Source organism: Pelodiscus sinensis, chromosome 14 (genome assembly GCF_052426305.1).
Source record: "Pelodiscus sinensis isolate ZL-2025 chromosome 14, ASM5242630v1, whole genome shotgun sequence".
Classification (NCBI taxonomy): domain Eukaryota; kingdom Metazoa; phylum Chordata; order Testudines; family Trionychidae; genus Pelodiscus; species Pelodiscus sinensis.
The window spans coordinates 39070704-39097343 of NC_143065.1; the positions used below are offsets into that span (position 1 = coordinate 39070704).

At 46.1% G+C, this 26640-nt stretch overlaps 1 protein-coding gene across 1 annotated transcript in view; it reads left to right on the plus strand.

Annotated features, from left to right (window-relative positions):
- The window catches only part of ALDH1A3 (aldehyde dehydrogenase 1 family member A3), a 59236-nt gene that overhangs the window by 25104 nt on the left and 7492 nt on the right, over window positions 1-26640 (plus strand). Inside the window, exons 6-10 of the mRNA XM_006129200.5 lie at window positions 3905-4033; window positions 7001-7114; window positions 13965-14067; window positions 15206-15390; window positions 24472-24636. Coding sequence (XP_006129262.2) covers window positions 3905-4033; window positions 7001-7114; window positions 13965-14067; window positions 15206-15390; window positions 24472-24636 — 696 coding nt within the window. The remainder of the gene's footprint in view (window positions 1-3904; window positions 4034-7000; window positions 7115-13964; window positions 14068-15205; window positions 15391-24471; window positions 24637-26640) is intronic.

Genomic DNA, 26640 nt, shown 5'->3' on the forward strand with positions numbered 1-26640 from the left:
ATATAGTTTAGTAGGGTTAGAAACTGCTCCTTAGATTACTAACATTAACATTTTAAAGGTGACCTTTATTATTCCTTGTTCTTTTGTTTATTACTATATCACTCTGTGGGGGGGATTAAACTAGGCCTGTCCTTTCATCTCCAGGCTTTGCTTTGTTAACACGGCTGAGTTTGGGTTTGCAAAGAAATCCTTCAAACTTTCATTTGCATTGAGAATGGGGGAGGCGGGGAAGAAGGGAGGTGGGGGCAAAACTAGGAAAATGTTCTATTAAAACCTTGAAGCTTAAAAATATATGGATAGATTCCCCGTACCTTTTGAGATTTGTTTAGCTTGGTATCAATTTTTATGGGACTGGCCTATGTTCCCAGAATGATACTGACCTCCTTTGTAAAGTGCTTTGGTTCTACTAAGGAAAAGCTTTGTATTGGTACATCTACACTGCACACTTATTTCGAAATAAGCTATTCCAGAAGAAATACACTACAGGGAAGCCTGAAAATTAGTCCGAGGCAGGCTTCCCTAATGTAGACCTGCTACCTCGATTCCCTGGGGGGAGCTCTTTTAAAATAGCAGCAGCAGTGGGGTGCTATTCCGCACTACTGTGGAGTGCTATTCCAAAATAGCTATTTTGGAAGAGGAGTTTTTCTTGTGGAATGAGGTTTACAGAAGTCGGGATAAGCCATCTGTTTTGAATTTATTTCGAAATAACGGAATTGCTGTGTAGACACTCGTATCATTATTTTGGAATAAAGGCTGTTATTCTGAAATAATGCTGCTGTGTACATTCACCCTCTGAGAGGGGTTATAGCATGATGGTTATACAAAATCTGGCTTTCTGGCTACTGTTTTCACTTATACCGGCGCAGTACCACCCTGGGGCACGGAGGGTCCTGGCAGGTTTGGAGCACACTTCCACGGTGTGGATTTCTTTGGCCAGTGTTAAACTTTTAATCATGGACTCTAAACCTGAGAATCCTGGTCTCCAGGGAGAGCTGGCAACAGACCTTAGGAAGCAAGTCATGGCCACGCTGCTCTTCTCAATTTCCCGACTGGAGGTCTCAGTTAAATGGGTGAGGCATTGTGGTGTGGAAAAGCATGTCCCAGTATGGAAAAGGTTGAACTACTGCTCTAGATTATTTACAGCTCTGCTCTGTCTTGTCTTATGGGTTAGGATACAGGAGTTCTTCCCTTAGAAGTTGTTGTTTTTTCTGGTTGCTGTAAAGTTCTGGATTCCTGTCTTGCTTGCCTCCATATATTTAGAAAGAAACTTCTTGGCTTGAAACCAATAAGAGGTCTCCATTCTGTTGGCCATTTTCCATCCTCCTTAAAAGAGCATTATTTTTAATGATGAAATCCACCGTGACACCATGCGGCATAATTAATCATGCTGAGCTAGGTATTTCCACTCTGTAGGTAGAGTCCAAGAGCACAAAAGTATCCTTGACCAAGACAGACCTTTTCAACACCGAGAAAACCATCAAGAGTTAATTCCTAATTCCAAAGAGTCAGAAAACCTATCGAAAAGAAAGAAAAGTGTGAATTGAATGCAGCTCTAGAACATCTTCTGGATCCTGAAAAATGAACAGTCTCTTGTAGTTTCATAGTGAAGAGCCAAGGTACAGATGGATGCACTTGCCATTTACTGGCATCTCATCCTGTTCAATAGTTTTGGAAAGAACAAGACTATACCAGTGAACAGTTTCATTCCATAGCAACCTCGTATTTGTGATTCTGTGTAACATCACAAGATGGACCGTGGAGGACCTGATTACAGACACAGGTCCATCTTTCTCAGCAGCTCAGCCAACTGCAGAAAATCTCTACAAAATCAAGTCTGAGGTTCTTGTAAAGAATGCCATTGTGTTCTGTGAAGGGTTGCCCAGCTCAGAGGAAAATTAAATGTACAGTCCATAATTTCTTGGAAGAGGTGTATCTGTTGACCTTAAAGCACAGATCTGAGAGTGCAAGATCAAAGTGCATATCCTATGCTAAGGCCTAGCAAATGCTTTAAGATAGTAAAATAGGGGCTATTAGAGCTGTAATGTTAGTAGGGAAACACAAAATATTAATATTTGGGATGGGCTTTGCATTAAGTTGAGGCCTAGTAAGGTCTGTTAAGCTAACAGTACTTAACAAATTAAGTATCCAGTAGTTAGCAGAGGCCTAACAGTTACAGAATCGTAGAACTGGAAGGGATCTCGAGAGGTCACGTAGTCTACTCCCCAGCACTCACAGGAGGACTAAGTATTATTTAGCCCATTGGTGGGTAACCCGTGACCCATGTTCTGGCCTGCGAGACATTTTGATTGACATTTGCTCGTGCTCAAGGTTGCCAGATTACACTGTGTTCTGTCCATGTAATTTTATTCCTACCACTTTAGTAAAAGTGACATGCATATAAAGTAAGGGCATATAAAGTTAAGTGACAGGTGCCTGTCTAATCTGCTTTTAAAAATCTCCAGTGTTGGAGTTTCTACAACCTCCCTAGGCAATTTATTCCAGTGATTAATACTCTGACAATTATGAAGTTTTCCCTAATGTCCATCCTAAATGGCCTTGGCTGCAATTTAAGCCCATTGCTTCTTGTCCTATCCTCGGAGGCTAAAGAGAACAACTTTTCTTCCTCCTCCTTGTAAAACACTTATCGTGTCCCCTCTCTTTTCCTCTCTTCTCTTCTCCAGACTAAATAAACCCAGTATTTACAATCTTCCCTCCTAGGTTATTTTTTCTTGACCTTTAATCATTTGTGTTGCTCCTCTCTTGAGTTTCTTCAGTTTCTCCTCATCTTTCCTGAAACGTGGTGCCCGGAATTGGACACAATACTTCAGCTGAAACTTAGGAGTAAGAGATGAGTTAGCATAAGTGTAAGTGCTATCAGATGAAGTAATCAGTGCTTTGTAATTACAAACTAACCACAAAAGATCAAACCTAATGGAGTTATTTGGAGCTATTTAATGTGTGTAAGCATGAGGTTAACCTCATTAACATACAGGGAACCTTGAGAAATGTATTGCCGCAAATAGCCACATCAGCAAATTCGAAGTCCAGTTGTGATTTCCTGGACAGCCATCCATGCGCACGGGGCCAGGATTCAGTCCAATATGGCCCTCTAACACTTAGGTGTGGCGGGGAAGAAGGCCTGAGGTATAAATCCAACTTTTTGTTGAGACGCTGGAGTGACAAAATAGGTGGTAACCCAGAATAACATTTCCTCTTCACAGCTTCACTACGAATGGCTTGAGCAGGCCTGCTGCTGGGGTTGGGGGCAAAAGGGGCAGCTGCCCCAGGACCTGGGGATTCAAAAGAGCACTGCAGTAGTGGTGGTGGCTGGAGTCTTAGACCCTTTAAATTGCCACTGAAGCCCCACGCTGAGCAGCCCGGAGGGCTGCCTGGGGGGCTAGCCCCTGCCCTGCCCCTTCTGCTTGAGGCCCCACCTCTTCCAGGGCCGCTCTCCCCCACACACTTTGCCCAGGGGCCCAGCGGGTCTGTCAGCCCCACTGGCTGTGAGCATGCACAATGCAAGTATGTACGATGCCAGAAACAACAGTCCTTATGCATATTGATTATTCTATTTCCATTATATTTGTCTGTACTAACTCCAACTCATTAAGGCCTTGTGCGCTCCACCAGCCTCCAACTTGGTAAAACTTCTTCCTTCGCTGTCTAAGACAACCTGTTAGTGACTGGTGCAATTTGCATGCTAAACTTTTTCCAAAGGTGACACCTCCGTAACCCACCCAAGCGCCATACACTTCCATGAGTCCTTTGTAATGGTGGATATCTTCCTACTCATTTAACTTTCTCTGTAGCCAATAGATGCCACTGGAAGCAAAGGGGACCTCTGGACAGAGGCAAATAGGGATCTAACTAATGCTAATATGATCCATTTTATATTCTCTTTCAGTGGAACTTTCCATTGCTCATGCTTGTTTGGAAGATGGCACCAGCACTGTGCTGCGGGAACACGCTGGTTGTTAAACCAGCTGAGCAGACACCTCTCACATCCCTCTACCTTGGTTCCTTAATCAAGGAGGTAAGAAATCTTAGCAGTATGTTCAGGGGGTTTATGCAAGATGCTGTTTCTGATAGGCACCAAGTGCAGTTTAAAAGACAGCTATCGCCATCATCTGCTCCCAAAAATGTTGCTGCCCTCTCCATTCAGTGCCAGGCCGAGAAACAACCTTCTTCTTTCAAACTTTTCTCTCTCTCTGTATGAATGTCATAAGTGCCTTGGTAAATTACGTAAGTGTCCAGTGCTAGGCATGCAAGTAGTGCTAGTAATTTCAATGGGATCAGACTAGCCACATACTTAAAGATGGACATACGTTTATGTATCTTGCTAAGATGGTGCCTAAATCCCCAGCTATGTCATTAGCATCTCTTTTTTTCTACTACATTTAGTGAGACTATCTGAAGTTAAATTCTGCCATCCTTATTCATGTTAGCATAGTTATCCCAGAAATCATGGGACACAGTGTGATTCTACTTGGCAGAAGTACAGGTGGCAAAATATTGCTCTTAGAATCTGGGACCAGACCCCTGCAGCTGCTTCATGCACAGAAATGGCCCTACATCCTTCAACCATTTGATGACCGCCGATTTATGGAAGTGTACCTGGTGCTTAATAGAGCGAAGATATAGCCCCTGTAACAAGCATGGGTGTATGACCCAGGACCCCCTAATCCTGCACGGAAAATAATGCAGGGATAGCCATGTGCCCAAACAGTTCTTACTTGTAAGACCCAAGATCCATCCAGGAAAACACTTGTCAGATGAATGACCCAAATCCTCGCAAGCCAAGGAGTTACCTTCACCCCAGTGCAAGCCCACTGATGTCAATGTAGTTAAGCCAAGGATGAACGTGCTCCTCTCATGGGTGCCACCACCTCCCTTGACTCCTGATGGCTCAGTCCTGCAGTCTGTACACACACGTGCCTCCGTTTTGCCCTGCTTCCCCTAAACAAGTTAATTGTGCTTAAGTGACACTGAGTTCGATAGAACATGTCTCAAGTCATACTTGGTTTTATGTACTTTGCTGAGTTTTTGTGGAAGGCGGTCCCAAACACAATGATTACTTGGCCCCATGGATCTCTTGCATGCGCTCTGTCCCTCAGTGGTCTATCAAATAATATATAGAAGATTAAACCAACATTCCCTGTAGAGTGAGTATAAGCAGCATTCATTGTTGACCATTCCCCAAGCTGGGACAGGCAAGCTAGACAGCCATCAACACCCTAAAGACTTACCCAGAAGAAAGTTGAATTTTCCAAGGCAGTTTATAACCAAACCATATTCCTTTTTTGCTGTATCAGAATTTTTTCTACGTTACGTGAATTACTGGGGCAGGTGAATTTTCTTAGTGACCCCCTGAATGTGTGTACTAGAAGAATCCGCAAGAAAGGAAGGGAACCGAACGACAATCAGCTCATGGGATACTAGGCAAGCAGGTTGTGTGCCTGCGTGTCCCATCAGAAATGGAGACTGGCCAGCCTAGAAATCCGCTCTTCACAGCGACCCACGTTTCAGAGAGCAGTCAAGGAGCCTGCTGGGCCAAGACATTGGCTTGCATTTCACTAGAATTTTACCAAAGTTTGGCCTACTGCCATTGGGCCAGAACACAAGGTGGCTGTTTTTAGGTTAATACATTATAAATGTGGCAAAATCTTGCACAGATCTCTTACCAGCTGGTCTCTTAGCACTAGTGGGGGAAAAACCACATCGTCCAGTGGTGTCATACTGATACCTTAATCCTCCTGGCCCCTGAAGAGACGCAAGAGACAGCCTCAGGATCTTTCTGCACAAAACACACTTTCAAGGTAAAATCTGGCCCCGTAATCTCCAGCTGACTAGGGTCACGTAGCTGAAGGCCACGTTTGGGCAGAAGACTTTTGTTGTAACAGCAGAGCTGCAAAATGCAAATCCTCCAGTAATTCCCTCCTGGTGATTCCAGGCATTTTTTAACAGGGAGCAAGCTGCCACAGTGCTGGAAAACCATTTTGAAAAGGTTCTGAATCTGGCAACTAGTCTGTTTGGATTTCAAACTTTTGTGTGCTAGATGCCTTGGTCTTTAAAAAGCACTGAGCATACTTCAGGATTTAATGAACATCTGGGCCCTGATTCTGGTTTCAAGGCAACCACTTCTGTGAGAGAAGCTGTGCGTGTAGTTTGCAGGGGGTTAACTGACTGGGGGCTTTAAGATGCTCAGCTGATTCACGTTTATAAAGTGCTCGGCTAGTTTCTATAGTGTTTTCTATCTTTGAGTGATAGGCTTGCCAAGTGTCCGGATTTGAATCCGACAGTCCAGTATTTGAGCTTTCTGTTCTGGAAACAAATTGAGAAAATATAAATGTCCGGTATTTTCTAAATAAGATGTAATGTAGATTGTGATGTCCGGTATTTTTGTTGAAACCATCTGGCAACCCTATTGAGGGAGGGCAGATCCTCCATATAGAAGCATAGTTTAGGGTATGTCTACACTACCCTCCTAGTTCGAACTAGCGGGGTAATGTAGGCATACCGCACTTGCAAATGAAGCCCGGGATTTGAATGTCCCAGGCTTCATTTGCATAAGCGGGGAGCCGCCATTTTTAAAACCCGGCTGGTTCGAACCCCATGCAGCACGTCTACACGGGGCACGAACTAGGTAGTTCGAACTAGGCTTCCTAGTTCGAACTACTGTTACTCCTCATTTCACGAGGAGTAACGGTAGTTCGTGCCCCGTGTAGCCGTGCTGCACGGGGTTCGAACCAGCGGGGTTTTAAAAATGGCGGCTCCCCGCTTATGCAAATGAAGCCCGGGAAACTCAAATCCCGGGCTTCATTTGCAATTGCGGTATGCCTACATTAGCCCGCTAGTTCGAACTAGGAGGGTAGTGTAGACATACCCTTAGTTTTCTTTGCCTAAGAACTGGGATATACTTCTCTTTAGTGGAGGCTGAGAGGAAATCTGAATAGTCCTTATTACTCCATTTCCATAGCACGGTCTCTAAATTCATTTTCAGGTGGGCTTTCCTCCTGGGGTGGTTAACATCGTGCCAGGATATGGCCCCACCGCTGGGGCTGCCATATCTGCCCATCTGAATGTTGACAAAATAGCTTTCACTGGATCAACGGAGGTAAGTGATCATTTTCTGCTTAAACTTGCCATTAGCCTTGCGGTGTTACCGGATACTGTTCTTCACGAGGAGCACTGTTTGTCTTGTAGAAGTGCTGTCTGTGGAAACTTGGATCGTTGTCATTTCAATCCTACTCGGTGCTTGGAAAAAAAAATTGGCTTGGTGGAATCTTTCAGAGGCTTTTGGCAACCATCTATCTCTGCTCCCACTGAGATCAATGACCACTGAACTGGAGCAGAGTTAGGACAAAGTTTTAATGCTTTTGAAAATCTCTCAAGTTTTGTAACCGTATTCTTGCCGTAACTCTGAATGGTTGTCCTTCCCAAATGGTGCAGCTGGGGCCTCTGGTGTTGGCCACTGTCGGCAGACAGGATGCTGAGCTAGATGGACCGTTGGTCTGACCTAATATTATTTATTTATTTTAAATATTTTTACCCTGCCTTTCTATTTAAAATATTCAAGGCGGCTTACAAAAAACACAATACAGATATATATAAAAATTTAAAATATGAGACCCCAGAGGGACATAACCAGCTAAAAACATATAGAGAGGAGGAACACACACATAAACTCAAACATTTAATAAAAGCACGAATAAAAAGGGTGGCTTTAGCCTGACGCCGAAACAACACTAGCGTTGGTGCCACGTGAATATCCCAGGGAAGAGAATTCCACAGCCTGGGAGCAAAAGCTGAGAATGCCCTGTTCCACATAGATGTTAATCTTATCTCTACAAGTAGGGGAACACGAAGCAAAGCCTCCCTAGCTGGCCTCAATCCCTGGGCAGGTTCATATGGGAGAAGACGGTCCTTCAGATATCCCGGACTCAACTCATTTAAGGCTTTATAGGTCATAACTAAAACCTTAAATTGTGCCCGGAAACATACCAGAAGGCAGTGCAGCTGCCGAAGCATTGGCACAATGTGCTCCGTATAACTAGTGTTAGTTAAAACTCGAGCAGCTGCATTCTGGACCAGTTGGAGTTTCCGAAGGCTCGTCAGAGGCAGCCCCACATAAAGTGCATTACAATAATCCAGTCGGGATGTAACAAGAGCATGGATCACTGTGGCCAAGTCATGCTTGTTCAGTAAGGGTTGCAGCTGGCGGATCAAACAAAGTTGCCCAAAGGCACTCCTGACCACCGAAGAAATCTGATTTTCAAATGTTAAAAAAGGGTCCAGGAGGACTCCCAAGCTGCATACCTGTTCTTTCAGGGGGAGAATAATCCCATCTAGAACAGGTGCCCCGCCACATTCCTGAACAGATGGCTTCCTGATCCACAGGACCTCAGTCTTATCTGAGTTCAGCTTATTTGTCTTCACCACTACCTCCAGACACTGATTTAGATCAGTCACCACCACACCTGGTTCTAATGTCACAGGGAAACAGAGTTGGGTGTCATCTGCATATTGATGGCACCATCCTCCAAAACTCCTTATGACCTTTCCCAGCGGCTTCATGTAGATATTAAACAGCATAGGGGACAAGTATGGCTGTTTCTTATGTGCCGGTTCTGGAAACAAAGCGATGGACTGGAGAGGTCATTAGTACGACTTAATCACATCCTCTAAAAAGCCAGTTTATCAACATTGGCCACCAAAACTGCATAACTATAAACAGTGTTGTATTTATATTAAATAGTTCTGCTGCTGTTTAAATCTCATGCTAGTTACCGAGTCTTGGGGTCAAATCCTGATCCCATTCATAGAGATGCCTGCCTGCTTTGAAAAAGAAAATGATCTCTCCAGGGGCTTGGGGTTAGCAGTGTGGGACAAGGGAGAGGCGCATGCCTTGTCAACGTGTTGCTTTATTACTACCGAGCAAACAATTGACAACCAACTTGAATGTCACTTTCAGTGAATCTTCAAGCTATGGGTTGAATCTCTCTAGTTCAGCACCCTCAGGACCTGACGGGTGCTGAACCAGAGAATTTGCCGAACCACGGGAGGTCAATATTGTCTAGCCGCATTACTAATATTTCCACTACTTACTGGACTCTTAGAAGACATTGAGGGGTAAATTAGAGCTAAATAACCACTCAGAACGCTGTGAGCCAGGACTGGTGGCTGTAAACAAACTTTATGGGACTGCGGGAAACTTGGCCACACCCATGATAAGTGGACATCGGCCTTGCTAAAATCATGCTGGACCACAAATGGTGCCAGACCAGTGAGTGCTGCACTAGAGAGGTTCAACCTGCAGATATTTGCTACTAAAACCTGAGCACTCTAATGGCAGGTAGAAAGAGAACACACACAGGTGGTGAATGCTGCTGAATCAAAATTTGCCTACAAGTTTAAATAGTTTTTTTTCCCCACTAGTTACTTAGCTCCTTTGCCCTTGTAATTTATATTGCAAGAAAATCTATACTGATAGATGCATGTGTCTTCATTTGCTGCATGACAAAGGGCAGCCTCTGATAAAAGGAAGTGCTTATGCCAAAGATTTACATGTGTTGGCTGTTCATCCAGGCCATGTGTTGGACACATTTGTTTGTTTTTTCACTTTCCTTTGATTACTAACATCCTACTTGAGCATTCTTCCATTTTGACATTGCACCACAGGCTTTTTCTAATTTGCATAATTATGACAAATTACACTGAGCTGCCTTCTCCAACACACAAGGTGTGTCTCATTTCAAAGGTTCAAAGACCTGCCGAAAGCCAAATGTCTTGCATTTCACAACCATACCATCTAGTGGTTTATCATACATATGTGCATTCCTATTGATTATCCCAGGGAGGGGGAGGAGGGAATGCTGCCTGGAGCATCCTGCTTCCTTGTGAAGATTGTGGCATAAATATGAATGGGATTGGTGGCATGTTCATGTGGAGTATTGTCCTTTCTTTGATACGCTGTAAAATACAAACATACATTATTCTTAGCCTACCAAGACAATTATTTCTATAATGAAAACCAGGTGCTCCCTATTACAAAACCAAGAAAGGCTTGAAAAACAAGAAAGTGGCTTATCTTGAATCCACTTTTTATTTAAAAAATGAACGGCTCTGTAATTGAAAGAAAATGCACCAGAATCCTTTGTCTTAAGGCGCTGGCAGAAATCTTGGCTCCATCCCAGCGAGTAGGAGGAGTTCCATCAATTGCACTGGAGTCAGGATTTTTATTTTGAATTGTGGGAGGACATTTGATAACTGAAGGGTTCTGATACAGTAATGAGGGACATATTGAGTACAGTTAGGTAGGGCGCTAGTTCTAATCAGCTTCACTTTCTGGTTCTTTTGCATTAGCATCTTGCTTTAGTATTCGGGTACAAATACGGAAGAGGGATGGTCAAATCACAATGAACATGGGGTAGGGAGAATGAAAACATTTTTATGAATTAGTATTTGCTTTTAACACCTATGATTTTAAGTTGTGATCTTCAGTTCCCTGACAGTGTCTCCTTCTAGCTTCCTGCTTTGCAGCAGAGAGTTAGTTTCTTAGTTTATTTTCAATCAAGCAGCTACCATATAATATTATCTCTCTGAATTCACTGTAAAGTTAATAGGGTATGTTAATTTTCAGCAGAAGACAGCTTTCTGTTTCTGTTAGCTTACCAGGACAGCCCTCAAGGTAACTGGAAGGTTCTGCACTGCTAAATAAGTTTGCAGATGACACTAAGCTAGGGGGAGAGGTAGATGCGTTGGAGCGTAGGGATAAAGCCCAGAATGAGCTAGACAAATTAGAGGATTGGGCCAAAAGAAATCTCATGAGGTTCAACAAGGACAAGTGCAGAGTCCTGCACTTGGGATGGAAGAAACCCAGGCAATGCTACAGGCTGGGGACCAACTGGCTAAGCAGCAGTTTGGTAGAAAAGGGCCTGGGGATTACAGTGGATGAGAAGCTGGATGTGAGTCAACAGTGTGCCCTTGTAGCCAAGAGGGCTAATGGCATATTGGGGTGCATTAGTAGGAACGTTGCCAGCAGATGTAGCGAAGTGATTATTCCCCTTTATTCAGCACTGGTGAGTAGCAATGTAAGCGATAAGCCTAAATTTATCGGGTAGTCAAGTCGACTACTTGCATTCCCAGCCCCTTGCTGCCTCTTAAAAGCTGGTTCCCCCCAGCACCGTCTCCGCAGTGCTGCCTGCCATCCCCCAGGCTGCTGCCTCTATCACAGACCCCGGGGGGGGGAGGGGAAGGCAGGCTGCTGCGAAGCAGCCTGTGCCCACAGTGGGTCCACGAGCAGAGGCCCGGCTCTTACTACATTTAAACTGGACCTGGCGGGAGCACCTTCCCTTATCGACTAATCACACAGTACAAATTGCATTGACTGTGTGATTAGCTAATTACCTACCTCTTAACATCCTTACTGGTGAGGCCACATCTGGAGTATCGTGTCCAGTTCTGGGCCCCCCATTACAGAAAGGATGTGGGTGCAGTGGAGAAAATCCACTGGAGGGCAACAAAAATGATGAGGGGGCTGGAACACATGACTTGTGAGGAGACGCTGAGGGATTTGGGCTTATTTAGTCTGCAGAAGAGAAGAGGGAGGAGGGATTTGAGAGCAGCCTTCAACTTCCTGAAGGGAGGTTCCAAAGAGGATGGAGAGAGGCTGTTCTCAGTAGTGACAGACAATCACGAAAGCTGCTCTGGCTATAAAGGTTGCATGTGAAACTTGAGTGTTCTGTTTTACTGCTCTGATTCCTCAAGACCTGAGTGTTTCTCCTAGGCCCAAAACTGAACACAAGGTTGAGAGGACATGCTGTTAACATACCGTAGATTCAAGGAGCGCAATCTCTTAGCTGAACAAAGAGAAGGTTAAGGAGTGGCTTGGTCACCGTTTATAAATGCATACCGGGGGAACAAATATTTGATAATGGATTTTTCAGTCTTGCTGGCAAAGGTAAAACAGAAGCCAATGGCTGGAAATTGAGGCAAGACCGATTCAGATAGCAAATAAGTCCTACATTTTTAACAATCATTTAGTTCACCATTGGAACAACTTATCAGCAATTCTCTGTCACTGGAAATTCTTTAACCTAAGATTTTATGTTTTTCTAAACCATTCAAACAAAGTGTTTGGAGGAACTTCTGTGATCTGTGTTATGCAGGAGAACAGACTCACTCAGGGTACATCTACACAGTTGAGCATAGCTTGAAATAAGCTACACAATTTGAGCTACCGTATTTTCCGGCGTATAAGGCGACTGGGCGTATAAGACGACCCCCTAATTTTCTAGTTAAAAGATAGGTTTTCGTCTTATACTCGCCGTATAAGACTACCCCCCCTTAAGAGGCCAACTGGCAGCGCCACAGCGCCCCTCCGCCTCCCTGGCTTTGCTCCCGGTGTCCCTGGTCTGCTGGAGACGGTCCCCAGAAGACCAGAGGCACCGGGAGCAAAGCCGCAGCCATGGCGGGGTCCCGCGCCTCTGAGGCTTTGCCAGAGCGAGCCCCTCTGCGGCTTTGCGAAGCCTCGGGGAAGCCGGCAGCGGGGCATCCCAGGCATGCCTAGGCTGCCCCGCTGCCAGAGCCGCTCCGCGTCTTCCTGGTCTGCAGACCAGGGAGACGCGGAGCAGCTTTTCTCGCCCCGGAGTACACGGGCGGCGGGACCGCGAGGTCCCGCAGTCTGTGTTCTCCGGGGCGAGAAAAGCCCCGGTGTATAAGACGACCCCCGATTTTTGGGAGATGTTTTTTAGCACAAAAAGTCGTCTTATACGCCGGAAAATAGGGTATGCAAATTGCGTAGTTTATTTCGAGAGAGCACCAAATTTCAAAATAGGTTGTCTAAGCAGTACTAATTTCAAAAGAGAGTGCTATTCTGATGAAGCCCTTAATCCTTGTGCAACAAGGTTTACAAGATGTCAGAATAACAAGCCCGTTATTTTGAATGCATTTCGAAATAACGGGCTTGCTGTTACGACATGCAGAAAACTATTTTGGAATAACAGACTTGATCCTGAAATAGTGCCACTGTGTAGATGTACCCTAGATAATCCCAGAGCTTGATTTCAAATCATTTTTGTCAGAAAATACTAGGAGAAAATACAAATGAAACAAACATTTTTATTGCTCAAAAATTTTCATGGGGAAAAAAATGTTGTGGCTTAATTATATGGCTTGTGTAAATTCTTAGGGCAATTCATTCTGTAACTAAAAAATAAATCCTGTCATGAGGCTATAATGATACCAGAGACTAAATCCCTTCTTTAAATGCAAAAACTCACCTCATTCACTGTGGAGCCATGGTAGGTACCTTCATCATAATATCAGAGTATCACCTGACAGATTATACTTTTATAACAACTGTCCATTAGCAATACTGCTTGTATCAATTAGCGGCCTGATCCTGCCTCCTTTCCTCTGTCCATAAAAAACTTCCGGGAGACAAGCTTGCATAGGTAAAAATTATATCCTACCCCTTCCCAAAATTTCAGTTATATTTAGGACAAATAATAAATATTTATGATTTTTAAAATGCAGGGCCCACCTTGCATAACTCAGTACCTGTAGAATCAGTGAGAACAAAAAATAGAAAAAGATTGGAAACCTGGAATCCTAGAATGCTAGAGTTGGAAGTGGCCTCGAGAGGTCATCAAGTCCAGTCCCCTGCCCTCACAGCAGGACCATCCCTCTAGATCATCCCTGATAGATGTCTGTCCAACCTGCTCTTAAATATCTCCAGTGATGGGGATTCCACAACCTCCCTAGACAATTTAGTCCAGTGTTTAACCACCCTGAAGTTTTTTCTAATGTCCAACTTAAACCGCCCTTGCTGCAAGAATTACTTTATGATTTCAGCAGTTTCACAGCCTGTCCTGCTCTTGTAAACCGTGTACATTTTATGCTGCTTTGAATGAATGCACTTCTTTGAGGGATAAACCTGTGCCATGTGAATCCCAATGCCATAGGTTGGAAAACTGATCAAGGAAGCAGCCTCTAAAAGTAATCTCAAAAGGGTAACGCTGGAGCTTGGAGGGAAGAACCCCTGCATTGTGTGTGCCGATGCTGACTGTAAGTATTTCTCACTGTTGTCATTCAATCATTTCTAGCCTCAGTGGCCAGCACAGCACTAGTGACTCTGCTGTAACCTCACAGGGCCCCAGCAGAGGGCGCAGTGTGGTCCAACTTGTCTCAAAGTCTGGCCAAGACTGCTTTGTAGGATGGCATGCTATGCAGCTCCCTGCACCAGGCACGTGTTTGGCTCTACAGCATGTTTGTCACTAGCCACATGTGGCTGTTTGGCTGGTTGAGTGTGGCTAGCTGGCTATAGCAGTAGCCACACAGTGGCTACTGCTGAATTGGCCGTCTGTCTGTCAGTTCACCTTCTACCTACAACCATGACCTTGTAAACCTCACTCTTCATCGTTATTGCTCATACCATGCCTCTGATGGGCAATAGACAATGAAGACCAAATCCCTGCCACATGGGATCAGGACTAAATTCCGCCATCCTTAGTGAGTCTGCTCATGGGCAGTAAGGTACTACCACACTGTGAGTAAAGGTGACAGAATTGGGCCCGTAGGCCCAGGTCTACACTAGGGCTTTATTTCAAAATAACCCCCCTTAGGTCCACACTACCCAAGCCTGTCCTTTTGAAATAAAGGACCACTGATTTTGAAATCTGTACTCCTGCTTTCCTCAGGGAATAACGCTAATTTTGAAATAGTTATTTCGAAATAATGGTACGGAGGATGCTCTGGTGCCACCCTTTTGAAATCACTACTCCCCAGAGTCATTCAAACTAATTACTTCCCAGGGTTTCCTGGGGCTCTAAGTTGAGGTAGCACGTCCACATTAACGGAGCCTGCCTCGGATTCATTTTGAGGCTTCCCCATAGTGAGGTCATGCTATTTTGATTTTGTTATTTCAAGAGTTCTTAAATTGATTTCAACTATTTTGAAATATTTTCTTCGCTAAGACATGTGCAACAGATGGGAGGATGGTGGTGTGGACTGTCAGAAGGTGTGGTCCGGAAAGGCCCAATGTTTTGAAGCTTGCTTTCTCCATAGTTTTAAAGGCTTCCTTTAAATGAGTTTTGAGGAAGCATTGAGGGGGGAGCCGGTAATGAGGGAGTTGCAACAAGTCTGGTTAATTTCTGGTTTAAGTCAGTAGAACCCCTCACTGTATGTGCTGACCTTTCATTTCCAGTGGAGTTGGCGGTCGAATGTGCCCATCAAGGAGTTTTCTTAAATCAAGGCCAGTGCTGCACTGCTGCCTCACGAGTATTTGTGGAGGAGCAGATCTACCAGGAATTTGTCAAGCGCAGCGTGGAGTATGCCAAGAAACGACTCATTGGAGACCCATTCGATGCCAAGACTGAACAAGGGCCACAGGTAATTATGTGCTTGAGAGTAGTTTTCTGTTTTCCTTGTGCGAGCGTTGTTCACGTGCGAGCATGGCCCCAGCGGAAGTCCTGCGTGGGTGACTAATATGTCATTTATTGTTTGTTTTTGTTTTTCTCTCTGTTTTAAACATACATTAATCATGATGGTTGACATCAGCTCTTTCCACGAGTGAACTGCAAGTTCGATGATAAAGCAATTTGCACAAGTGGGCTGCCCTATTGCATACTAATGCAAAACATCATATGGCCCAGGGCGTGATTTTATTTTATTTTATTTGGTGCAGGCAGAGGGCTGCAGCTGCAAATGTGTTCAAATCTCTCTCAATCTCTATATACATTTTTTTTCCTGTGGGATGACATCATCACGTCACTCTGCATCCACAGGAGCCAAGCCTTACCCACTCCCAGCCTGGTCCTCCCCAGGGCCCGCGTAGAGAGGTGGGGCTCCCAGCAGCTGAACGATAGCTATCCCTGGCCTAGCTCACCCCAAGAGATTGGGGCTGGTGTGGCCTTGGTCCTGGTCCTCCCTGGTGGCCAGGGGCGGGGGGGGGGGGAGCCTGGGTTGGGACAGCCTCGGACCCTCCCTGCGGCTGGGATTGAGTGGCCTTGCCCTTGCCCTTGGGCCCTCCCCAGCCAAGACGGGGGTTGGCGAGCAGGGAGCGAAGCCCCCTAGTTCAGCTATAAAATAGTAATGGTGTTTGGTCACGGGAGGTGTAATCTGTAACAATGGAGCACTCAGCCCCTAATGCACAGAAGGATTTAAGCAAAGTCGGGAAAAGGCGGAATGATGCCAGGCTGACACAGATATCAGCCTTGACAACATTTTGGGCTTTTACACCCAACATTTTTCTAATCCCATTTTTCTATGGAAGCCAGAAAGATCCATGATTGAGGCTAGTGTTTGCTCTTCTCCTAGGTCAGCCAGTGTTTGTTTTTGGCTTTTATTTAAAAAAAAATATCTTAACAAACCAAGAGCACCCCAGAACTTGTGCTCTGCCATAGGCAAATGCGAAAATGCCACTTCAGAAAGGTTCACATCTTGTTCTAATTGTGGAATCCATAATTAGAGCCCTGCCGATCTGTGGATATCTGCTTTATATCCGCGAGTATCCACACTGGCAGATGTGGATGGGAGTGTCCGCAGCTCATTCTGTGGGGATAATCTGCACAGGGCTCTATCCATAACTTTCTATTTGGTTTTTCCCAGCACACATGAAAGGCCTAGGCCATTGCCATGGTAACCCTGTGTGAAGTAGGCAGGTTCTGCTTGTACAGATAGAAGCTCCTAAATCTGGGACTCTCTGGTCTGGCGGGATCACAGATGTTGCTGGGCCAGAGAGCCCGGGCACCTGGGAGTGTGAGCCAGTCAGAAATCCAGCAGTGGGGAGCTCCACCATTGGGACCGGTGAGCCCCATCACCAGGGAGCTGCAAGGCAGGGCAGCAGAGGGACTGGTGAGCCCCATCCCCTGAGAGCCCCAGCATGGCACAGCAGCAGCAGGGCAGCCACGGAGCCTCCTCCCCAGGAAGCTCTGTCCCTAGAGAGTCCCAGCTGGCTGGTAGCAATGGGCTGGAGCCAAGCCTAAGCCCTGTAGCAGCAGGGCCTGAGCCCAGTGGCAGTGGGGCTGGAGCGGAGCCAACCGGAGCCAGGAGCAGCATCCTGGGAGGCCAGTGGCGGGGGACCTCCCTTGATCCAGCAAATTCTCATTCGAGACTGGCCAGGAGGTTCAACCCGTAGTTGGAGTTCCAAAACTGCAGAGGGCCCAGCTCGGCTAGCCATTCTGATGGTTCATAATGGCTTACTCATGCCAGTAATGTCTTTGAAATCCTTGGACTGCTTGTGTGAGTAAATTACAAGTCAAGGTGAATGAGGATGGCTGAATGGGATAGTAATTAAAACTAACCCTATCTAATTTTGTGAGAGCATCTCTTTAATGGCTAGTGCTGTAAGGCCAGATTCTGATCCCTTTACCTAGGCCTGGGCTGCAGCTAAAATTGAGATCAACATCATTATATTCTCAGGGATGTGAAAAATTTGTATGGCTCAGTGCCCACTGACACCGTTGCTGTCGATGCAGCTAGGTAAATGGAATAATGCCTCTCCCTAGCTCTCCCCACTTGAGGAGATAGATGACTTAGAGCAATTGCAAAAAACCTCTTCCAGCCCTGTAGGCAGCATCTGTACTATGGCACTCTAGTGCAGTGTTTCTTAAACTGTTCTGCACGGCATACCAGTGTGCTGCGAGGCAGTCGGAGGTGTGCCGCAGAGAACAGCAGAGTTCAAAATGACCACCCTTAAAGGGGAAGGTACTTCTTTTCTCGACAAAAAATTCTTGGTGTTCCTCATTTAAAAAAAAATTGTTTGGTGATCCTCGGTCTTAAGTTTAAGAAACACTGCTCTAGTGTATACAAGCCCTCCTTTGCAAATAATGCCACAGAATCCAGTGGAATTACTTGCAGAGTAAAGGGTGTTCTAAACTGAAAACAGTGCAGCAACCCTCGGCTCCCAGCAGCATGGGATTTCACATGGCTGTGCAGATTTCATGAACTGTGACATGTTTTTCATGTTTATGAAATCAGTAGCACCCTAGACATAGTTCTACCAACATCCTATCCTCTTGTAGACCGGGCTTTAGTTGCTATTCAGTCACAGAGAGGGTAACTTGGACTGAAAATTCTCAAAGGCAGGGGCTGTCTTTTTTTTTATTCTGTGTGTATAATGCCTAGCACAACCTCATGTTCCCAGGTCCTATGTTAATGCAGATGATGACAATGCAGCAAGTAATGAAGGTGGGGTGTGCACTGGCTTACCTATAACACAGATGCATTTGAGTTTCCCCCCACCCGTATGTCTCGGGTTGCCAACCATCTAAGCAAGAAGAGACCCAAGAGAGGGAGTGGAAGGTGGAGGAGGGTTTTTCAGAGCTTTCATGTGGTTCTCAGTGCAACGCAAACCGTTTTCTCTGTCTGCACATAATCAGAACAGCTGCTTTTCTCTGGAGTCTGTTTTTTGGACTGGGTGCATACAGAGTGGCAGTGCAGAAACACATGCATTGTTGAACGAATGGTTCACATCTGAAGTAGGAAAACAACTAAACCATTTAAAAGCGCACACACCAGTACTCTAAAAATTCCTCCAAAATTGGTTACCAGAGACACAGGGATACATCCTGGGGCAATTGCCCCCTTACCCCACCCTGTTTGTGGGCCTGTGTATGGCCTGTACATGTATATGAGCAGCTGAGTCACAGCACTAGCTTTCCTCTTTGTAGTGCCTCAGGGAAACATACAGAATGAAGTTATTCCATAAAAAGCAGTTGTGGCTCATCACACATTCAGTAACTCCCTTAACGTACCAGGAGCCCCAGCTCTGAGACAAACTTTGGATCGTGTGTCTCAGGTGGACAGGAAGGAACATGGCCTGTCTTCAGGCTCAGGTTGGTTCTAGAGGATGGTCTTTCTGGTCCCCCTTCAGCTGCAGGTGCTTCTAGATGGATACCGTGGGCTTGTCACAAGGCACGTGACAAGCCAGGATGTGACATTACAGTGACTCTGCTCCTGCACGTTAAAAAAAAAAATCCTTACTCTGTCCTGGGGGAATCCTGCAATGATTGCAGTTTTATTCCAAATGCAGAATTCCCCCAGGACTGCTTACTGCTCTTGGAAATGGGAGTGTGTCCCAGCGCATCATGGAAGATCACTGGTCTCTGGCAGCAGGGTCCTCACAGCCAGCTAGCGTGCTGCAGGTTCACATTCCGGCTTGCTGTGCGCTAACCTGCCATGGAGACAAGCCTTATGCGTAGCAATTTAAAATAAGCGCAGAGGATGAAATGCTGGGAAACGCTCTGCATTTCATGGATTTACAGTTGGTGCTGCTATAACCTACGGACCTTCTGCATGAGGTGCACTATCCCATCTAGTTGCAGAGGCAACTTAGAGAGAAGAATGAGTCTGCTTTACAGTCTTAGCTACCAGCCAGCTGGCTTTTAGCATATCCAGTAGAGCTCCGCACTAAGCTCCAGCGATCCCCAGTTCAATCCCACCTGTTGCTGTTTCACTGTATGAAATAAAACTTTAGAGATAAGCAAAGAGATGGGCTGAGCTGGGTGAAGCACCAGGACTAGAACCGCTGTACAATGCTGCCCAGCCTTTTTAATGTGATTTCTCACCTTGGCCCAATGAGTTTCCTGGCTGGTTGCAGATCCAAACTAGCCTTCATCTTACACAGCATCCAGCAGGGGGCGTCTGAGCCAAGTGCAGATTCCAAATGCAAACTATCAGAAATCTGGTGTTTGGGGTTTGAATGGCTGCATGTAGAAGATAATACAGTAAGTCAGCACAAGCTGCAAACTTCCTGCCTAACCCATCAATTAATGATGCATGACAGGCAATATTAGGATGTGTTAAAACCCTAGTAGATTGGGACAGATAACCACTGTCTACCCTTTCTGACGAGATAGTGGTAGATTACTGCGTTTGCCATGCATGGGTTAGGAGTATTTTACCTTTAAATCTTAAGCTGAGACTGAAATTGTCCAAAGAAGGGCCACAAAGACAGCGGAAAGCCTGAGTGAGGCAGGCATGTGAGGAGAAACCACACATAAGAAATGTATTTTGCTTGGGAAGAAAATGTTGGAGGATCTTTGAGGGAGCCCTATAAAATTCGGAGTGGAATCGTGAGCTCCAGTTACCCTGCGGTGCATGTTTGTGCAGACCTGTCAATAAGGGAGCCCAGGTGATTTAAAAGGGCCAGCAGCACAGCAGAGGTCAGGGAAGGAGGCTAAGGTAGGCTTCCTGCCTATCCAAGCTCTACATGGCTCTCAGAAGTTGCCAACACACCCCGGGGGCTCCTGTGGGGCTCAGGGTGCCTCCATGTGTTGCTCCCACACCGAGCACCAACACTGCAACTCATGTTGGCCAGGAACTGCAGCCAGTGGGATCTGTGGGGGCCTCCTCATTCCCTCCCTCACCTCAACCCCCTGGTCCAGCCCAGAACCGCACCCAAACTTCTTCCCAGAGCCTGATCCCTTATCCCCCCCAATCACTGCCTAGAGCCCACACCCTGAACCAAGACTCCCACACCCTGAACCGTGTGTGTGTGAGAGAGAGTGAGCAGCAGAGGGAGGAGGGATAGAGTGAGTGGGGCTTTGGAGAAGGGGCAGGACAGGGAGTTGTAGCCTTAGAGAAGGGGTGGAGTAAGGGTCAGGGCAAGATTCTTAGAGTTCCCAACTGTCTCATTGTGCAAACCCTACCAGGCAAGCATGTGAAAGCCCTAGCTCTACCAGAAGAGCACTGCCGGCACAGTGAAGGTACAGCTGTGCCCAAGTGTCAGGCGGACTGCGTCTGGGCAGGTGTGGGTTGTGGCTGCATGGAGGGTCTATTGACTGTTCTGCCTGGGGGCCCAGCATTGCTATCTGCAGACCTGTATTTGTACGCTTAAGCCCCTTCGCTGTAATAAATGAGCAAGACAGCATGTGTAAAAGAAATGACAGGAATGACTTCTGTGCAACCTACAGTCACCCACTGGAATTCACTGGGCAGAAGCCACAGACTCCATCGCTGGTGGTGAATTTTAAAAGGCTGGATAATTTCAATAACATCTGCAGTTGAGCAGTGCAAGATAATCAGAGTTAAGCAAATCTCACACATTGCATCATAAGCATTGGTTTATGAAATAATGAAACACTGCAAGAGTCAGGAAGGCAAAACTTCTCCATGCAGACCCTTTGCCCAACTGATCAAGTGTGCTAGGAGTTTCTTTTTTCAGGTTCCTTTGCTATGCTCATTGGTGCAGAGGGATATATAAAGAGTGTGCACGCACACAATTTGCTTTCTTCTGGATCAGGTATTGGCCACTGCTTTCTGGTTTAGATGGAGCAAGAGCAAGATTTGTCATACCAGATCAGGCCTCTTTAATAGAGAATAAAACCAAAATTAAAATCTGTAAATAATAAATAGCTCTTGCGTGGTCAAAAGCATAATATAAGAGTACTTCACAATATTTAATGTATTTCTCTTCATAATGCCTTTGGGACATAAGGCAGTACTAGCATCACTATTATACAGATGGGTAAACTGAGTCATAGAGACTAAGTGACTTGCCCAAGGTCAGACATCAAGTCTGTGGCAGAGCAAGGAACAGGACCTGCGTGTCTCCAGTTTCGTGTTACTGCTCTTGCCACTGGATCATCCTTCCTCTCCTTGATAAAGCAGTGAACAGAATAAATGAATCTGGCAAGCTCAAGTTAAAATGAAAAACGCCAGATGTCCTACCCTTGCTTGTTGCTTTTGGAAACAGATTGTTTTTTGTTTTGTTTTTTTTCCCCTCAGTGTGTTTCTTCATCTAATAGACTTTTGCTTTATAACAAGTTACAGCTGTATAAATATTCTTGCTTTTTGTGATGTAAAGTGGTTGATTGACCTGTATTGGTCTTGGCCAGAGACAGGTCAGCATGGAAAGTACTCACAAATACTTTCAAATTATTCACATGTGGCATTGAATAAACAATATTCAAACCACCTGCCAGCTCTTGTAGGTGGCACCCTAAATCTTGTGTGATAGACATATTTTCCCAGGCAGAATGGTGCATTTTTGAAACATTGTTTTCCATTCCTGACTTTACCCTTCTTTGGATGTTACATGCGAATGCAACATATCTACTTTGGTATTTGCTTTGTGTTTACCTTGTAGATGCAAATTTTGCTTGAGTCAACAACTCTCACATTATATTGTGTTCTTCCTTGTGCACCTGAATTCCCAAAAGATTCATTATTTTCCCCAAAGCACTGATGATTGTTTTTGCAATTCAGATTGCAAGCATGAGGTCAGAATTAATTATGGTGAATGGGTAGCCTGTGGATAATCTAGCGGAGGTTATATAACTGCATCTGCTTTGGGTGGTGTCTTGCAAATCCTGACTCATTCATCCAGATGCACGCACCTACTGCAGTCAAAACAGGACCCTTCCCTGACTAGAGGTGACATTACTAATGAAAGTTTGTAGTGAATTGGAAAGACTGACAGTCCAACACTGGATTGTTTTGATCTGTGCGTGCTGTTAAAAACTGTTTCCAAAAGGAATAGCCTATAGTTCTAGCCACCTGAGGGCAGTGGTGCACTTTCCGACTAACTTATTTCCTGCACGTGTGGAAAGAGGATGACACAGAGGGACAAATATTGATGCAACACTATTGCTGGTCTGTCTGCATTCCCACCGCAGTGTGTGAGAAATCGCAGGTCAGATAGACACACGTGGGCTAGCTTTACTCAAGCTAGCTTGGTTGCCATTAGCAGTGAAGCCAGGGCAGCGCTGTGAGGTGAATACCAGGGTTCCAGGCAGGCCTGCATGTTAAGTGCATTCTACCTGTCCCTCCTCTACCTATACATCCTTTGACTGCAGCAGGTCTCAGCCACGGGTACACAGAGAGGGGTGTGCAGAGATCTTCCTGGGGTGCATCACCTCGGCTAGATCGTTGCCTAGTTTCACAACGGGCTGCGTAAAATCCACTAGCAAAGTTCGTACAACTTAAAATTTCACACAGACCATGACTTATTTTCACCGCTCTATATGTTTTAGACTAGTGGCGGGCCACCTGCAGCCCACGGGCCACATGAGGCCCACTGGGTTCTGCCTGCAGCCTGCCCTGTCTGCCTCGTCCCCCATGCACAGGGCCGGCTCGAGCCATTCCTGCGCCCTGGGCAGTGGGCACACGACGCATGCGTGGCTCCGCCCTGACGCATGTGTGGCTCCGCCCCAGCGCATGCGCGGCCCTGCCCCCTGGTACGCTGCACACCTTACAGCTGCAATCAGGCGCGCGGCCCCTAATTGCAGCTCTAAGGGGCGCCCCTTGCCCCCGGGCGCGCGGCACTCCTTACAGCTGCGATCAGGCACCCCCTACAGGTTGGCGCCCTAGGCAGCTGCCCAGCTAGCCCCCCCCCCTTAATCCGGCCCTGCCCATGCACGTCTCCTGTGCAGGGCTCCAGTGTCCCAAGTGCTTCCTACTCCTCTTCCTGTACTTTAGAGCACCTGATTTGTGCTTTGTCCCCACTCCTCTCCCGCCCTCCCTGGGGCTTGAACAGCTGCAAATCAGCTGTTTGCAGCTCTGGGAGGGAGGGTGGAGGCGTAGGAAGTGTGGGGTCCAGTACATGAGAAGCGCATGAGGGAGGGAGGCAAGCAGGGGGTCTGCAGGCTGCTTCAGCCCTCTGAGATGAAGAGCCATTCATGAGGCCCACTTGCTGTTCTTGGTTGCCCATCGCTGTTTTAGATGGACATGTAAATACAGCATTTGTATTCCAGTTGATTTATTTTATGATCATACGGTAATCTTGTGCTATGACCATTTTTTGTATTTTTTTTTTTTTGGTCTGATTTTTATAAGCAAGTAGTTTTAAGTGAGGTGAGTCTTGGAGAACGCAAGACCAGTTGGATCCCTGGAAAGGGGTACAGCATTCTGGGAAAGGTTGAGAGCTGCGGGTGGAGACATTCCAGGGGTGGGGAACCTTTTTTGGGTCGGGGGCCACAGACCCACAGAAGTCCGCACACAAGTGAGAAGCAAAAAAAAAAAAGAAAAAAAAATCCTCACTGACGTGGTCAGAAAGATATTCCCCACGTACGGCAGAGCGTAGGGGGAATTAGGCTAGTAGATTTTGTGTGTTCCAGCCCTGCAGGGGAGCGGCAGGGACTGGAGCACCAGTGCAGGCTCCCCAATGCTGAGATGGGGGACCCTTGAGCCCAGGGGCCGGATCCTTCCTCCCGGGCCTTAGGTTCCCCACCCCTGCTTTAAAGGCGTGTTTACATTTGAATGTTAATTCACACAAAGGGAAGAGGGGAATTTTAAGTGCAATACCTATTCTAAAATAATTCCAGGTTTAGACAGGCTCTATTAATTGTGCTTAAGAATGGTCGTTTTCAGGAGGTAGCTGCATCCTTTACCAAACCTTCATGGTACAATCTAACAATGCACTGAAATTGTAACAGTTGTCCAGTAATATAGCTGCAAGAGAACCAAATCTTTGGTTTTATGGTAGCGATAACAGAGCTGCTTCTAATATGTTCCCTTTGTATCTGACAGATTGACCAAAAACAGTTTGATAAAATTTTGGAGCTGATAGAAAGCGGGAAGAAAGAAGGTGCCAAACTGGAGTGTGGGGGTTTAGCCATCGGAGACCGAGGCTTGTTCATAAAACCCACGGTGTTTTCAGAAGTTACTGACAACATGCGAATTGCCAAAGAAGAGGTACAGTTATTCACTGGAAGGTTTAGATTTTTGTCACAAATAGCCACCAAAGTACAGTATTTCAGCAATGCTTTTCCTGTGTTACTTTCAGCCACAGTCCTGCTGATTTCAGAGGGTTTTTTTTTTTTCAGACATGATTTTAGATTTTAGCCAAGGATGATTTTTAGCAAAAGGAACTACTGAAACTACTGCAGAATTTATTAAGTCGACAGCACCCTAAAGCTGCCTGGTGCAAAAATGTATTTCTGACACATTGGTCCTAGGGCTATGTCTGAGGTTTATTTTAAAAAATATGACTAATAACCAGAAGTAGAAGTTAATAGGAGGAGGGAGAGGAGGGGTACTGTCAAAGTCATTAGAACCGAAGTGTAAGCCCCTGATTTTTTTTTTTTATCTGTTTGCACAGTACAGTGGTCCCCAACCTTTATGGGCGGGGCGGGGCCACTCATGCGCCGGGCACCCGGGGGCGGGGCCGCGCGTCCTGGGGCACGCCAGGGCCGGAGCCGCCCGAGCCCCTTGTGCCGTGGGCCTGGGGCTGGCGCCGCCGCCCGAGCTGCGCGCTTGGGGCCGGCACCGGCGCCGCATGCCCGCATGTGCCCCGGGGCTGGGGCCGCCCGAGCGCTGCGCACCAGGCGCCGGTGCGTGTCGCGCGCCTGGGGCTGGCGCCTCCAGTGCGCCGCGCGCCAGGGGGGCGGGGCCAGCCCGGGTTGTCGGCGGGCGCCTACAAATGCCCCGGCGGGCGCCATGGCGCCCGCGGGCACCGCATTGGGGTCCACTGGCATAGTACATATAATTCCTGGTTGTTCCCCATCTCCCTCCAAAAAACAAATGCTTCGTTGCCCTTTTTCACAATTAAGACCCAGAAGCACAGTGCTCATGAGCACCCTACAGTAACATATCTGTGTGTATTAACACAAGGGAAACTTCGATTGTAAGCATTCAGGCCCTTATCCAGGAAAGCTTCTTAAGCCTCCATTAAAGTCAGTGGCACTTAAGCATGTTTAAATTTAAGCACATGCTGCCACAATACAGTATTTCAGCAATGCTTTTCCTGTGTTACCGTGATGGTTATCAGGGTTTCATGCTGTTGCTATGGTCATTGATACTGAAAAATTAACCATTTTTAATGGAAGGGCATTGATAGTGTTTTTCTGGCTTGCAATTGGAGCAAATACATGCTTGAAGTTTTGCAAGTTAGAGAAATTCCTCGCCTGCCTGCTCTCTTTTCATGATTAGAAAATTCTAATTTTTCATCTAAATCCACAGTTACACACTGCTCAGCCAGCTAGGTATCATATGTACCATGTGCTTTTTGTTTCCCCTACTGGATGGAATTAGAACTGGTCAATTGGTGTGTGACAGGATGTATACCTCTCAAAGATAGAAGTTCCGCTTCCTCCAGGAATATGCCTCCCGTGCTAGTAGGTATGATGATCTTAGGTTCTTTACCCCACGGTCATTATAAAGTCCTGAGCAGCTGTAGTGAAACCCTGACACTTGAACTCATGGACAAGTTAGACTATTCCACTAACCTACAAACTGGGTGAGCGCAATAATTGCAGATGTCAGTGCTATTTTTCTCTTACCAATATGCTTTTCTCTGCTGCTCAGTCACACTAGTGTCCTAATACAGGGAAAACCAGCATTGTAAATCAGCCATCTGGTTTTCAGTCTGTAATATCAAGCAAACTGAAACATGTGGCACAGGATTCGACTGAGGTGCCTCTTTGAAACAGTGTTAGCAAATTCATTTCCCCTGGGGGAGTGAAAAAGGAATTAAGTGGCTGCCAAGGTCCCACTGACACTGATGTCGTAGAATTTAGCCTAGACCTTTATATGGGATCACTTACTTTCTATGCCAGGAGTGTACAGTATCATCTTGATATGCCAGAGCTGCCATGCAGCCTGAGGAACCTGGAAAGTTCTCAGTCTGCCTGGGGATGAATTATGTCCTAAAAATAGAGGAAAATAAGAAGTGAGCAGACAATTCCATGACAAACCCCC